At 35.5% G+C, this 15,650-nt stretch overlaps 1 protein-coding gene across 1 annotated transcript in view; it reads right to left on the bottom strand.

The window, feature by feature from the left end:
* The window catches only part of FCHO2 (FCH and mu domain containing endocytic adaptor 2), a 147,402-nt gene that overhangs the window by 13,972 nt on the left and 117,780 nt on the right, over window positions 1-15,650 (bottom strand). Inside the window, 4 exon segments of the mRNA XM_059416377.1 lie at window positions 2,773-2,905; window positions 3,245-3,400; window positions 6,929-7,040; window positions 11,705-11,834. Of these exon segments, the coding sequence (XP_059272360.1) occupies window positions 2,773-2,905; window positions 3,245-3,400; window positions 6,929-7,040; window positions 11,705-11,834 (531 nt within the window).

Genomic DNA, 15,650 nt, shown 5'->3' with positions numbered 1-15,650 from the left:
TTAGCTGTCAATTTCGCCATCTAGGTTCAGCAGCAATATTGGCCTATAGTTTTCTTTTCTTGTGGTATCTTTGTCTGGCTTTGGTATCAGTGTTGGCCTGATAAGATGGAATTACTGCTTTTTTTCCGGGGATGGAGGGTGACAGTTTGATAAGGATCACTATTCTTCTTTGAATGTTTGACAGAATTCACCAATGAGGCAGTATAGTCCTAGACTTTTGTTGCTGGCAGCTTTTTGATTACTGATACAGTCTTTTTACTATAACTGGTCTACTGAGATTTTTCTGCTTCATCAGGATTCAGTCTTACAAGGCTGTATGTTTCTAAAAATTAATCTGTTGCTTCTATCTGTTGTGCAATTTTTTGGCACAAAATTGTTCACAATGGTCTCTCATGACTCTTCGTATTTCTGTGGTTATCAGCTATAAGGTCTCCTCTTTTATTTCTGATCTTCTTTGAGCCATCTCTCCTTTTTTTCTTGGTGAGTCTAACTACAAGTTTATCAAGTTTATCTTTTAAAAGAACAAGATTAGGAGCGCCTGAGTGGCTCAGTGGGTTAAGCCTCTGCCTTCAGCTCAGGTCATGATCTCAGGGTCCTGGGATCTAGTCCCACATCAGGCTCTCTGCTCAGCAGGGAGCCTGCTTCCCCCCCACCCCCACTCTCTCTCTCTCTGCCTACTTGTGATCTCTGTCAGATAAATAAATAAAATTAAAATCTTTTTTAAAAAAAGAAAGAGCTAGCTCTTCTATTGTCTTTTTCATCTGTATTTCATTTCTGCTCTTTGTTGCTTCAGTCACTCCACTAACTTTGGGCTTCATTTTCTAGTTCTCTGATGTGTGAAGTTAGTGTATTTGAAACTTTTGTTTCCCTGGTAAGCATTTGTTGATATGAACTTCCTTCTTAGAACTACTTTGGATGCATTCAATAAATTTCTGTGTTTTATTTCCAATTTTGTTTGTCTTGAGAGAATTTTTAATTTCTCTTTTGATTTATTCATTGACCCAATGGTTGTTCTGTAGCATATTATTTTTCCTTAATTTTTGGAAAGATTTTATTATGTATTTGAGAAAGCACATATGAGCAGGGGAAGAAGCAGAGGAAGAGGGATAATCAGGCTCCCCACTGAACAGGGAGTCTGATGCAGAGCTCAATTCAAGGACCCTGGGATCATGACCTGAGCCAAAGGCAGATGCTTAACCAACAGAGCCACCCAGGTGCCCCTACAGCATACTGTTTAAACTCCACATATTTGTGAATTTTCCAGTTTTCTTCCTGTAACATATTTCTAGTTACATATCATATTGTGGTCAAAAAAGATCCTTGATAAGATTTCAATCTTTTTAAATTTATTAAGACTTGTTTTGTGGCCTAACCTATGATCTGTCCTGGAGAATGTTCCCTGTGCACTTGAGAAAAATGTATATTCTGGCTTTTGGATGGAAAGCTCTGCATATAGCTTTTAAGTTCATCCCCTCTAACATATCATTTAAGAACAAGGTTTCCTTATTGATATATTGTTTAGATGTTGTAAGCAGGGTATTAAATTCCCTTATCATACTGCTATCAATTTCTACCTTTAGGTCTCCTAATATATGCTTATATATTCAGGTGCTTCAATGTTGGGTACATAAATATTTGCAAATACTACATCATATTGGTGGACTGACACCTTTATCACTATGTAATGTCCTTCTTTGTCTCTTAATTCCTCTTATTTTAGATCCATTTTGTCTACTAACCTACCCCACCTTTCTTTTGGTTTCTATTTGCAAGGAACTTCTCTTTAAATCCTTTAACTTTGGCCTTAAAAATGAAGTAAGTCTCTTAAAGGCAGCATACAGATGGTTCTATTATTTTTTTAATTCATTCAGCTATTCTGTCTTCTGATTGAAGAATTTAAGATTATTTACAGATTACTGATAGGTGTGTACTTATGGGCATGTTGTCAACTGTTTCCTGGCTGCTTCTGTAGTTTGTCTCTGTTTCTTCTTTTGTGCTCTTCCTCTGTGGTTTGAGGACTTTATTTAATAGCATGCTTAAATTCCTTTCTCATATTTTGTGTATCTACTGTAGGTTTTTGCTTTGTAGTTACCAGAGGGCTTACAGGTAACAACCTATATTTATAACTATTTTCAGAACCACTGAAGTTTGAAGATAATCTACCGCACTACCTTATTTTTAGTTCCCCTCCACCGACATTTGATGTTTCTGAATGTTACATTTTATCTTTACCTAGTGATTCCTCAACTAATTATTGTATACTTATTTTTACTACTTCTGGCTTTTAATCTTCATGCTACCTTTAAAAGTAGTTTATCCACTACATCTTACCACATATGCTTACCTTTACCAGTGAGATTTATACTTTCATTTGTTTTCTTATTAATTAGTCCCCTTTCTTTTCAGCTTAAAAAAAGTCCTTTTAGGGGGAACCTGGGTGGCTCAGAGGGTTAATTCTCTGCCTTCAGCTCAGGTCATGGTCTCAGGGTCCTGGAATAGAGCCCTGCATTGGCCTCTCTGCTCAGCAGGGAACCTGCTTCCCTCCCCCCTCTCTCTCCGCCTGCCTCTCTGCCTGGTAATGATCTCCGTCTGTCAAATAAATTTTTAAAAAATCTTAAAAAAAAAAAAAAGATGCAAGCTTTAAAAAAAAAAAGTTAAGGAAATATTCTTGAATTTCTAGAATAAATCTCATTTGGCAATGACCTATTACTCATTTAATCTGTGAAATTCTATTATTTTAATTTAGGACTTTTGTAAGGATAAGACACTCACCTGATACTTTAATACGTCTACATTATAGTAAGAAGCAGCTGGATTTTGCTCTGATAGCTTCTTGAGGTAGACAGTAACAGCTTGCATGTTCATCCAAAAATCTTTTGTGTTAGAATCACACTGTGATGGATCACTGTATGCATAAGAAATATTTTTGTTATTTTATCCGACTTGGCTTTATCCTTTGCTTCTGTATTGTCATTTGGTGACCCGGGGAAGACTAGTAGGAATAACCCAAAAGGGGGGATGATGGAAAACTAAAGTTAGGGGGATAAAGAATAGAACGCAGCAGTGCCTGAACACTGAGATAATAATGGACAGGAGAGAAGGATTTAACAACTACCACCACCACCACCACCCAAAACACAAAAGCAACAGCAGGCTGTGTTGTCACGCAACTCAATTATTATTGTTTCAATAAAGAAGGAAAAGTTTTACAGAAATTTCACCCTCAAAACAAAAGTACACAAACCTGAACACAAGTTGTGCATTTGGAAGAATTTGCTCTAGCCTGCTGATATTTTTCACCCTGAAGCACAGCACAGCTGGAGATGGATTGCTAGTGAAGACTTTAATAATTCCACTTGGGAATGATATTGTCATGTCACCAGTGATCTTCACAATACACCTGAAATTAGGGAGTTGGAAAATTTCAATTGGTGTATATAGGTGTTATTTTTTTTTTAAAGAATTTATTTATTTGACAGAGAGTGAGAGAAGGAGAGAGATCACAAGTGGGGGGAGCAGCAGAGGGAGAGGGGTAAGCAGGCTCCCCACTGAGCAGGGAGCCTGATGCGGGACTCGATCCCAGGATCCTGAGATCATGACCCAAGCCGAAGGCAGAGGCTTAACCCACTGAGCCACCCAGGTGCCCCTATAAGGTGTTTTAATAACCATTTAAAACATGCTTGGTTTAAGAAGGACACATAAAAAAAGCTGTCATAATTATGAATGATGAATTATGGATTATTTTTTCAATTTAATTATTTAAAAAAAGATTTTGTGTGAAATGGCAAATGCACATATCATCGTCTTTGCTTAGACTTAAACTCCAGACACAAATGCAAGCATAAAGCTCATATTCCTCCACTTGTGGAAACATTCCCCTGGCTGTCCTATAAAGACACTCCTTCCCTCACACCATCTCCACTTGCAGCTCTTCTTCCCTGAAAACCCCAGAGTCCAGGGCCTGACAGTGGCAGTGGGAGAGGTCTTCCTTGCTTCTCACTGTCCCTTCCAACTCTCTGTTCCTACTTCCTTCCTAAAAATCTCTAGCCCCCTTTGTAACCCACACCATCAAACTATACTACTTGGTATTCCATCCCTTTCAAGTTACCTTCAATATTTTCTTTCATTTCTCTGAAAATTTTAGCTCTTGACCCACTGTCAAGTCTGTGTCTGCACCACTATTATCATAATTTGTAGCCATTTTAACATCCACACAGATAATCCTCCTAATATTTTGTTCACCTAGTTCTCAGCCCCTTACCTCCAATGATCCTATCTTCCAGCCTACCTCAGACACACCAAAGCCCCTCCACCATCTCAGTTTCAGTGTCCCCACTCCTCTAATGGCCACTTCCTCTTTTCCTGGCTCATTCTGTCTAGTACCACATCTCCCAGTCTCCAACCTCCTCAAGGCTTTCACAATCCACAGTTCCTATGGTATTTTCACCCATTCCTTCAAATCCTCATTTCCTTGTCTCTTGGGATTTCCTGGTCCATCATTAGGCAATGCTACCTCTTCTCATATCTTCTTTCTCCTCCAACATGCAGTATTCCTTCCCCCAAAGTCACAGTCATTGACTTCAAATTATACTGAGGAAATAAAGTCAGGAAAGAACTTACAGCCTCAAAACTGAACTCCTATTAGACTCTGTATTCATATCTTCCCTCTTGTTTCAACAGATGACCAGTCAATGCATTTAAGGCCAATTTCACTGCTTCTGCATACAGCTCATCTCCTTCCACATATCAAAGGACTTTACTCATAGAATTGTACCTTTTCCTGAAAGTTCAAATTTTTCCAAAAATAATGATCTTTCCAATTAGTGTACAGACATACTAAAATGTATCTCTAAAAAACAAACTAAAATGAATAAAAACTGTCTTTGATTCTATCATTTCTCCACTGTTACCACTTCACCTCTCTCCTTCCACTTGGAACAAAACATCTTGAAAATTTTCTATACTTGCTCTTTCCAAATATAGCCATATTTGCATCATCTCCTTCTCCTAAACTTCCTCCAAGCATGCTTTCATCTCCAACACTCAACTAAAATCATTGGTAAATGTCACCAACGATCTCCAGAATGTCAAAATCCATTTTTCCTGACGTATCATCAGCATCAGTTACAGCTGCACACCATCCTTCATGAAAGGGTTTTATTCAATTCATTTCTGGGACACTGCTCTACTGGTTCTCTCACCTCTCCTGCTGCATGCTGTATCAAATTCCTTTACCAAATCATTGTCATCTTCCTGTTTTCAAAGCACTGAAGGGAGTGAGAGTTCTCATGAGATCTCTTCTCTATTCCCTGAGGCCTGTGGCTTTCAGGATTACATACAAATTAATGACTTAAGACCTATTCCCTGAACTCCAGAATCACATATTTAGTTGTCTTACTAAGTACTTCAAACCTACCAATCTCCTCCTTTAGCAAATCTCGACAGCCCTTGTTTTCAAAAGGAATTCAATATCGTACTATCATTCATGATCTCCTCAGCTAATAACCTTATATACACCACCATCATCTCTCACTTGGACTGCTGCAGTTAATCTTCTCTGTTTGAACTCTGGCTCCTTCTAGTATATTCCTTATATGGCAGCCAGAGTGCTCCTTCAAAAAGCTAGGCAACCTCATCACTTCTCTATCAAAAGCCTTCACTGGCTTCTGACCTTGCTCAAAATAAACTCCAAACTCTTCACCATGGTCTATAATTCCCAACCTGATCTGGTCCCTCTAAGGACTTATCTTTGACTACTCCCTTGCTAACTCCAACTTAGTGACATGATAATCTCTTTGCTGTTCATCAAATATGCCAAACATGCTTCTATCTCAGCCTTTTACACTCACTGGAATGCTCTTCCCTCACCTATCTGCATGGTTTGCTCCACAATGTCTTTGAAACATCTCCTTAAATTTAGCATCAAAAAGGTTATCTTAAAAAAAAAAAAAAAAGTAGCCCTCTACTGTAACTCTTGTCTCTTCCTACCCTAGTTTATTTTTCTTCATAGCACATATCAATACCATTCCCTTACATGTTGTTGTTCAACATATAATTATCCATCAAGTACTCAAGTGTGGAGGATACTTCACTAAAGAAAACAAAGTTCTACTCTAAAAGGTTTGTATTACCATAAGAGAAAACTAACAAGCTGCTTCTCACATGAGTGCTTACACATAGTAAGCACTCAAATATTTGATGAATGAATATATGTTGAATGAGTATGTTTATACACAAAAAGTAGGGGTGATCATTCACCAAAATCTTTTCTTAAAAGAAGGGGGTTAAACTGACTCCTTGACAATAGTCTTTAAAATGAGACATATAGGGGCACTTGGGTGGCTCAGTGGGTTAAGCCTCTGCCTTCTGCTCGAGTCGTGGTCCCAGGGTCCTGGGATCAAGCCCGCATCAGGCTCTCTGCTTGGCAGGGAGCCTGCTTCCCCGTCTCTCTCTGCCTGCTTGTAATCTCTCTCTCTGTCAAATAAATAAATAAAATCTTTAAAAAAAAAAAATGAGACATATATTCTAGGTCTCTCTGGCAAACGTAACATTTTACCAAAGATACACATTAAGCCAAGATTCAGAGTTCTATCCCCTTCTAGTCATCTGCCATCATCCTGCTCTACAGTTATGTCAAACAACAGATGGGTCATAATGGTCATAAACCCTGGGGAAGAATATAAATAAACTGGGGGGGGGGGGGAGCCATTACTACTGCTGATTATAGTGATTTTTTTGTTTGTTTTTTAAGAAAGACATTTGCTAAATGACTATATTTGATAGCAAAAAAGGCAGGTAAATAAGTAACAGAAAACTCTATTACAGAATCAAAATGTAACTCTGAAAATATACCACCAGGCCCTCTCCCTACTAAATGCATGCGCACGCGCACACACACACACACATACACACACTTTTTAAAACTAACTTGGTGGGATCTGCTCCTTTAAAATAGGCATTAACAGATTCTGTAAGGGCAACTGCCACAGGTAAGGTGTCTTGATTTCCAAGGCTGACAGGGCTGGGACCTCGTGACACACCTAGAATACATACAATTCATTTGTTAAATCCTATAGAAAGACATTTATAAAATAACAAGACAGGTAAATTCATAATGTTAGCTTGTCACAAATGACTCTATTACTGGTTCCACTGATGGCCCATGTGTAAATCTGGAGGTTAAGAAATAGAGCACAGAACACATTGAAACAATACAGAGGACCAAAAAAAAAAAAAAAAAAAAAAAACCCCGGAAAACATGTCACACTGACTTCTTTTAAATGAAATGACACTGAACATTTTGTTAAGAAGTATCAGAAGGAAAATCCCTTCCCCTGAACAACTAAAATTAGTAAAACATTTCTTCACAACCCTTCAGATACTAAATTGTTTCCGGTTCTACCAATCACATACAGCAGGGCATTAAACTGGGTTTTTGTATTTTAGCTACTTCCATACATCAGCTATTTCTAAATGATATACTACTCATCATAATTCTTTTACTTCTTCTTTGTCTAATGCTTACATTTTATTTCCTTACCTTGACAAATGGGATTAATGATGTTACTTTTTTATAACATTCCTGATATAAAGTTTACTTACTTAGTTTATATACCTTTAAAGTCAACTCATATAAACATTATTTTCAAGTAAACAAATTTAATCTATACGTGTGTTCAGGTTTGTTTTTTTTTCTTTAACCTAAGTAAAGTTTCAGGTTTATTTTATAATAGGAAAATTCCTCAAAGTAGTTGATTGCCTTTCTGGACAAATGTACTCTTCCCATTCACACTTTACCACTACTGCTACTGATTTGCAAGTGGAGTATTTTATTTAATATACAATAAATGATGAAATTTCTTTAAAAAGAAAAAGCCAATAATACAGTTTATTCGGTTTTTCCCTTAAGAATGGGTATTATAGAGGGCACAGATTGCATGGAGCACTGGGTGTGGTGAAAAAATAATGAATACTGTTTTTCTGAAAATAAATAAATTGAAAAAAAAAAGAATGAACAATCTAGGTCAACAGATGTCTCAGAAATTTGGATGTATGCTTTTGGTCTATAAATCTGTGTTACTTCTGAAACACCTAAAATACTAGTTCTGACAAAAATCAGTACTAACTCTCTGCCTCACAAGTGACACTGACATTCTACAAACAGATCTTTTGTTAGCTTTAACAGCTAAGAAGATTTGGTGGTATTTAATATTCTGAAGAATTACGCCTTAGAAAGTTCTTCATAGTTTAAAAAAAAAAATAGCTCAGGGATGAAAAATAAGAACTGCTTCTAGGCCAATGGGAAAAGTACATGCCCCACCCCCCGACTGTTAAAGAAAAAAAAGAAAAACTTAATTTCATATGAAAATTAAAAACTGAGTAATATAAAAATTAATCACAACAGCTACTATTTACTAACTCTAACATGTGTCCAGCACTAAGCCAAGGTGGCATGAAAAAAAATGCCGCCTTTTGGAACCAAAAGTCGTTTTACAAAGCATGAGCATACTTGGTCAATGAGGGATGACTAGAAAGAGAAGAAATGGAAATGTGTCTAGAGAAATGATTAAGGCCCAGATCACATCATGGAGGAACTTTAATTTTATCTTTATGGCACTAAAAACCACTAAAAATGTTTAAGAGAAACATGGCTATATTTTTCATTTACTAAGATAACTCTGAACACAGAGTGGATCCTGGAATGAAGAGAAAAATGTATGTTGTCAGGGATTCAATTCTGGATCAGGTGAGAGATTATTAAATGAAAGATAAGGGGCTGATCAAGAGGCAGAAATTCCAGATATGTGCATAAGAAAATGCTGAGGGAAAAAAGAAGATTAAGATTAAGATTAATTCTATTAACTGAATACAACTATGCAAACAATAAACTTTTTAAAATATATATATATTGTTCTAAACTAGAGGGTCACCAGAAATTCAGAAAATTGTATTTTTTAGAGGAAGGTGAAAGCTATTATATTCTTTTTTACTAAACAAAACTATATTCTCAACTGTGAATTTAATCTTCTCCCTTAAACCAATGGGGCCAATGGGAAAAGTACCCATGTTACCCATGACTGTGTAAATCTCCTACAACAAATGGAGATTTACACAGTCATGGGTAACATTAATGTTGTTCCTACTTTGACAAAGAAAATCAAAAGAGACCTACATGTTATTATTTTCAATTATCCAATTTGGTCATATAAATTGAGAATTCTTGAAACAGTCCCTGTAAATTATAAGTCCATTACTGAAATACTGGCAAGTAGGAAAAAAAGCACTGAATAGTAGGGGAAAAAAACCTCAAAATACACTTAACATCTTGGCATATCCCCTTTAGTACTTCAAATTCTTTTCCTTTATACTGCACATGCATAGTTCAAAAAAAATGTTTGCCATGGGACATATGTAACCAAGTCCTTCACAAAGCAATGAAGTCTAATTTATAAAGTACTATTCAGAATAAATCATTTCTTAGAAATAAATTCCTTGTATTCTTTAGAAGGATATCATGGGTTCTAATTTTGGAGTCATTGTTTTATATTTGAAAATGCAGAGAGCTTATAAAATGGAAGTAAGAAGGATCTTCCTATAACAATCAATGGATAGTTTTGTGGAATTCCTTTCAGTTCAGGATTAAAAAACACTCCCAATTATTGGCTACCTTATACCTCACCTCACAATATGAATGGCTTTCCTAGGACAGCCTTTGCTCCGATAGTTGAGGTATTACCATTTTTTAAACTGACATAGTTTTTTGGATTCTTTTCTCATCACTTTTTCTATAGTTCTGACACCTTTAGCAGTAAGATTTATGGATGGTTCTTAATGTTGAGGAGGAAAGAAAAGCAAGCAGATGGAGGGCAATACAAAAACACTATAGGTTTTTAAAAGTGGGGAGCTGATATCAATAGATCTTGTACAGAAACTGGACATAATTAGTACAAAATAGAGAAAGTTAAACCTTAGAGTTATTCTTGACTTCTGAGACAGCATACATTGCTGAAAAAGGAAAAATGAGGTAACAAAGTATTTTAGATACACTTTAGGAACATTAGTCAACACATATGTTGCTTCTGATACAATACCTTGTGAAGTCTCACAGTGCTTTTCAATTTCAGAGAGTGTCCCAATCAAATTATCATCTTCTATCACATTTAAATACAAAATATTGCAGGAAAAGAAAATATTTTCAAGAAGAATCAAAACCTTAAACAGAGCTGAATAAGCATTGTAATAAAAAAAAAAAGGCTACTTTTATGGTAGATTTAAAGTGCCTTGTTTGTACAAAATCCACATTACATCCCACCTGTCAGTGTAATAGCTATCACCTACCTGTGGTTTTCCTATTGCTGGCACGGGGCCAAACTAAAAACAAATATGTACCTACTCAATCAAAATAATTTCCATCACAAATTGAAATCCTTCTAAATAACCTAGAGAAAATGGAGAACTAAACCAAATTTTGGTTACCCAGACCACCTAACTTTTAAAGGACCCATCTATGTTTTTTTTATGACTAAAACAGTCTGCAAAAACCCAAATTAATAAAAACATATATACAAAGAAAATAAATGAGGAAAGTGCTCAATACAGCAAAAAGAAAAACTTACTAGATGTACTCTACTTGAAGGTAAAAGAGAGGAAAAATTATATGCTCATAAAGGTATATAAAATGGGATGGTAATATCATGTTTGGACATGTAAAAATCCAAGTAACTTTTAATCTTCCATTAGCCTATATTATGTCATTTTTACAATGGCCACACTTAGAAAATGCACTTCTCTCCTTTCTGAGTTTTAACATATCAAATTAGATATAATTAAATCTGCTTAAAATAGGGCTATTCTCAAACTTAGCATGCATCACAATCACCTGGAAGGCCCATTCAAAAACTGCTAGCCCCACACCAGTCTGGGATTGAAAAGGTCTCTGTCTCTAGTAAAGTTTCCAGGTGATGCAGACAGATGGTGCAAGTATAAGGATCACCCTTTGAGAACGACTGAATTGTGCTGAGTTGCGTGCATCAGTGATTGGCAATATCAAAGATAGACTCATTACTACTTACAAGCAGCAGTAGGGACTATTCTAATTTTGATAGGAAGCTGTCACTCCAATAACAGCAGCTTTAAGTGGCTTTTTGCTTTATTAACAGTGGTCAAGAAAACAATAAGAATTTGTAGATAAAAACAGCTAGAAGTGAAGACAGAAAAATGTCTTGAGCAAAATCTAGATGTAATATAATACTAGATTTATTTGGTGGGATCTAGGTTTATACGCCTGTACTCTTAACATCCACTACTTTTAGATCTTCATGATTTAAATTCTTGTAGAAATAACTGCAAACACAAAACTCCTTTCTTAAGTTGAATCACTATTAAAATTAAAACTGAGGAATGCCAGTATCACTTCATATGAGAAAGGACTGCATTATATTTTGCCTTCAACTATTTGTATTGGTCAGTAGTTTATAATACTCTTAGTGCTTTAAAAAAAAAAAAAAAAAAAAAGGCCTCCTACTCAAATAATAGAAACCGCGTAACAGAAAAGGAAAATGTGGTTAGTCTGATAATGCCAGCTGTGTTTCCAAAAAATCAAAATTTGTAATGTTAATGATTCATCAGCTCATTAAAAAACAAAATTCAGCCTGACCATTCTGGGAGTGCTGACTATCACAAGTAATCTCTGATAATCACTTACCTACTGTTGGAGTGTTGGCAGCACTTAATGAAGCTGAAGATGAGATAGAGGAAGAACTCTCTGCCCGGGCTAAAGGAGCTGCAGGAGGTGGGCTGGTATTGGAAGTTATAGGTGGGCTGAATGGCCTGGGCTTAAAAACAAAAAGTTATTTACCAAAATCCTAAAACAGTTCTTCCTTATAAGAAAAGATTTATAGGTATCAGGTAAAATTAAGTTTAATATACTCAACCAAATTTATTGTTTCTTATAACTAAAAACAAATGCCATAGGTCAAATCATTTTCAAGAGGAGATTAAAGGCAGAGAAGTCTATTTTAAAATAATGCTGTTGAGAGAACCTTTATACATAGAATATTTTCTCCATTTCAAAAGTATGTTTAAGACAGATTCTCAGAAGTTAAACTTCTGTTTAACAGTTTAAACAGTATGAAGGCTTTTCATACATACTGCCAAACTGCTTCCCAAAAGGATTATTCACTTTAATGCCTATAAATGTAAGAGAGTATTTCTTTGTACCCTTGTCAGCAATGAATGGATGAGACTTAGAAGAAAGAAAAAAAAATTTTAAATTGATAAAAATAAGATTGGCATTTTGCGCCTTTTATAGTTGTCTTTGCTAGCTTCCTCTGATTTAGTTTCAGGAGGGCTTAGTATAACCTGAACTTTCACTAATCCTTTATTTTCTGCAAACCCTAAATCTTGTTTGCCCTTTGCTTTTGGTTTTTACATATATGCCCATTTTCCCTTTATAATTCCTTGTAATGTTTCTTTATTGAGACAGTTTACCCCATAAAAGAGGTTTGAGAAAATCTTAATTCTACTGCCTTCCCACTCTTCTAAACATAAAAACAAATACAAAAAATAGAACTTCAGTTCATTTCTTTTACCTGGAGAAATGGGTTTTTCCATTTCACATTCCTAAGTGTTCCAAAAATAGATGAGCAACACTTCCTCAGGGATTTCATTTTTTAAAATAAGGCATATTTTCCTTATTTAAAAATAACCTTTTCCTCGGGCACCTGGGTGGCTTAGTGTGTTAAAAATAACCTTTTCCTGCTTGTAAAAGTATTAAGTGAAAACAGTACTTCTCTAGTGCCTACTACGTGTCAGGTCATGGGTTATGAACTACGTACAAAGCAATGAACAGATACTGTTCCTGTCCTCAATTGACTGAAGGACGTGAAAAACAAATGGCAAAAACAAAACCCTTTATAAGCATTCACACATTGAAATTGGTGAACTCTTGATTCTATGAATATACACTTACAGATACACACTTAAATAAAAATTAGATACCATCCAAACTGTTCTATACTAAGTAAACCCCTACTCCCGCAAATAACTATTTTCAACTATTGGTTCCAGAGAATGGCTTTCTGAGGACCTGATAATGATGAATAATAGACTGAAAAAATATAGTAAGGTTGAAACTGCAGCTCCCTATGTATACAGATGGAAGTAGTGCATGGCACAAGGCCAAACACATAATAATTCAAAGCTAATTTAAAACCTGCAAGCTTAGAAAAAAGACTTGATCAACTACTGTGGGGGAAATTTCTCCTGTAGCAACATGGCCTCATGACCAATGTTACGTCACTACATTTTTATAATTTACAATTTAGAATGTGTACTTTGTAATTTTTTAGGAAAAGACAAAAACACACCCACTTTTTCAAGTGGTTTATGGCACTGTCCAGTACAGTAGCCACTAGCACTTGAAATGTGGCTAATCCAAATGTGGGGTGAGCTTTAAGTATAAAATACACAGATTTTGAAGACTTAGCACACACAAACAGAAAAGATATTCTCACTCTTTATACTGATTACATTATAAATTGATTTTTTTTGTTAAATGTGATGAGTAAATAAAAAGTTAATTTCACTGTTTTTCCTTTTTTAATGTGGCTACTATGAAACTTTATATGTATTACTGCATGGTATTTCTATTGAATAGCATTACTTAAGAACAGCAGTTCTTAAACGCAAACATGCATCAGAATCACTTGGACGGCCACTTGACAAAATTTCTGATGTGTCTGGGGTAGAGCCAAAGAAACTACATTTTTACCAAGATCCTCAGTGATGGTAATGCTGCTGCTAGTCTGGAGAACAAACTTTGAAAACAACTGCTCTAGAGCAATGAGGCATTCACTATAGGAATGTGAAAGGGTGTGATTATAGACCCTGTGAACATTTAGTCTCCTCCAGAAAAGTGCACATACAAGAATGCAAGGAAAAGAGCACTCTGATGTACAGCTGAAGAGAATTCAAATCAGCATAACCTTCCTGGTGGTCAAGACAGCAATAAAAATCATCAAGAGTCTTAAAAATGTGTCTTTAGTCCATGAATTTTACCTTGATTTTTTTTTACTAAGTTAATCATGTCTGCAAAGAAGTAAATAAAAGGATATTCATTAAGACATTGTTTATAATGAAATCATTAAGACAACACTGAATAATGAAAATTTACATATAAACTAAATGTCAAATAATCACATCTCTAAAAACCTTTGAAAGTTTAATGCTGACAGTGGTATTACAAGATAGAGCATTTATGCTCTGCAGCTGTTTCAAAAGGTGCTCCTTGAAGCCCTCAGAGGATGGTGAAAGATTTGAGTATGAAAGTCCCATTTTTATTTACTTAATAGATTTGCAACTCAAAAGATCATTTGACAAAGGATTCTTGAAAGAAGAATCTTGAAAGAAGAATCTCAAACTTCTTGAAAGAAGTTTGAAATCTATGGAATAATTCATGAAATAGAAAGGTATCCCCCAAATATTTTCAAGTGAAGAGTAAAAAAACAAGTAAGGTATGACCTTTGATTTATCATTCACAGTAACTTTGAGCAATTATTCGCACTCCATAAAGTTGTGTTTTACATAGAGTAACTCATTTAAGTTTCACACCACCTATTTTCTTTATACCTATTCACCCATAAGGAAACAGACTCCAAATATATAATTTGGCTAATGCTGCTCAAGTAATTAGTCACTAATAAGCTTGCATTTTTAACAACTATGTTTTACTGTGAATGAATAAATACTTAAGCATTCAAAAATTAATGAAAGGTATATATAAAAAGTTTAACTGGGTATCTTTGGGTCATGAAATATGGAAGGGAATTTAATTTTCTGTTTTTTCTCTAATTCCCAAATTTTACATGACCTCTTACAATCAGGAAAAAAATCCCATGCTAATAAGAGCTAGTCATTTTTATATTGCTCAAATAATCATCTCCTTGGCAGCCTGTACCTAGAGTCTTTGAGTTCATTCCCTGAAGTCTGTTCGTTAAGATAAGAGGAGGAAGATGTCACCCTTTCAACACTTGGTGCTCCAGTCTTTTCATTTATTCATGAAACAGTATCTCACTATGTGACAAGCATTATGCAAAGTATGAGATTGGCTAAGGTATAGTCTGGTGAAGGGAATATACAAGGAAAGAATATATAACATAGTTTGTACACTAAAAGAAATTTGAGCAAAGTATATGGGTATAAGGAAGAGAATGATTACATCTACTTGGGGGGAAAGGGCTTTAGCTAGATGATATTTAGCTAGATCTTAAAAAAAAAAAGAGAGAGAGACCAGTTTCCTACATAGACAACTGAAGGACATTTCAGTAAAGGGAGCAAAATAAGACATGGGTGCATAAAAGAACATGATGTGTTTGGGGGAACACTGGAAAGTTTCAAAGGGCTGGAGCACAGGTTGCAAAGAGGAGAAAGCTGGGCAGTTAGGTAAGAACGTAAGTTGTTGAGGCCACTCGATAAAAAGGTTTGTACATTCAGCTAAAACATTCAACGATATGGATTATGGAGAACCACTGGAAATGTCTATCTGGGGAAAAGGAAGGTTAAGCTTGACTTTTAGAAATGTAATACTGGCAATCAGTGTAAAACATTAAGTAAAGCAGAAGAGATGAGAGGCAAGAAGACTGGTTTGGGAG

Source organism: Mustela nigripes, chromosome 12 (genome assembly GCF_022355385.1).
Source record: "Mustela nigripes isolate SB6536 chromosome 12, MUSNIG.SB6536, whole genome shotgun sequence".
NCBI lineage: Eukaryota > Metazoa > Chordata > Mammalia > Carnivora > Mustelidae > Mustela > Mustela nigripes.
This window is presented reverse-complemented; position numbering and strand designations above follow the sequence as displayed.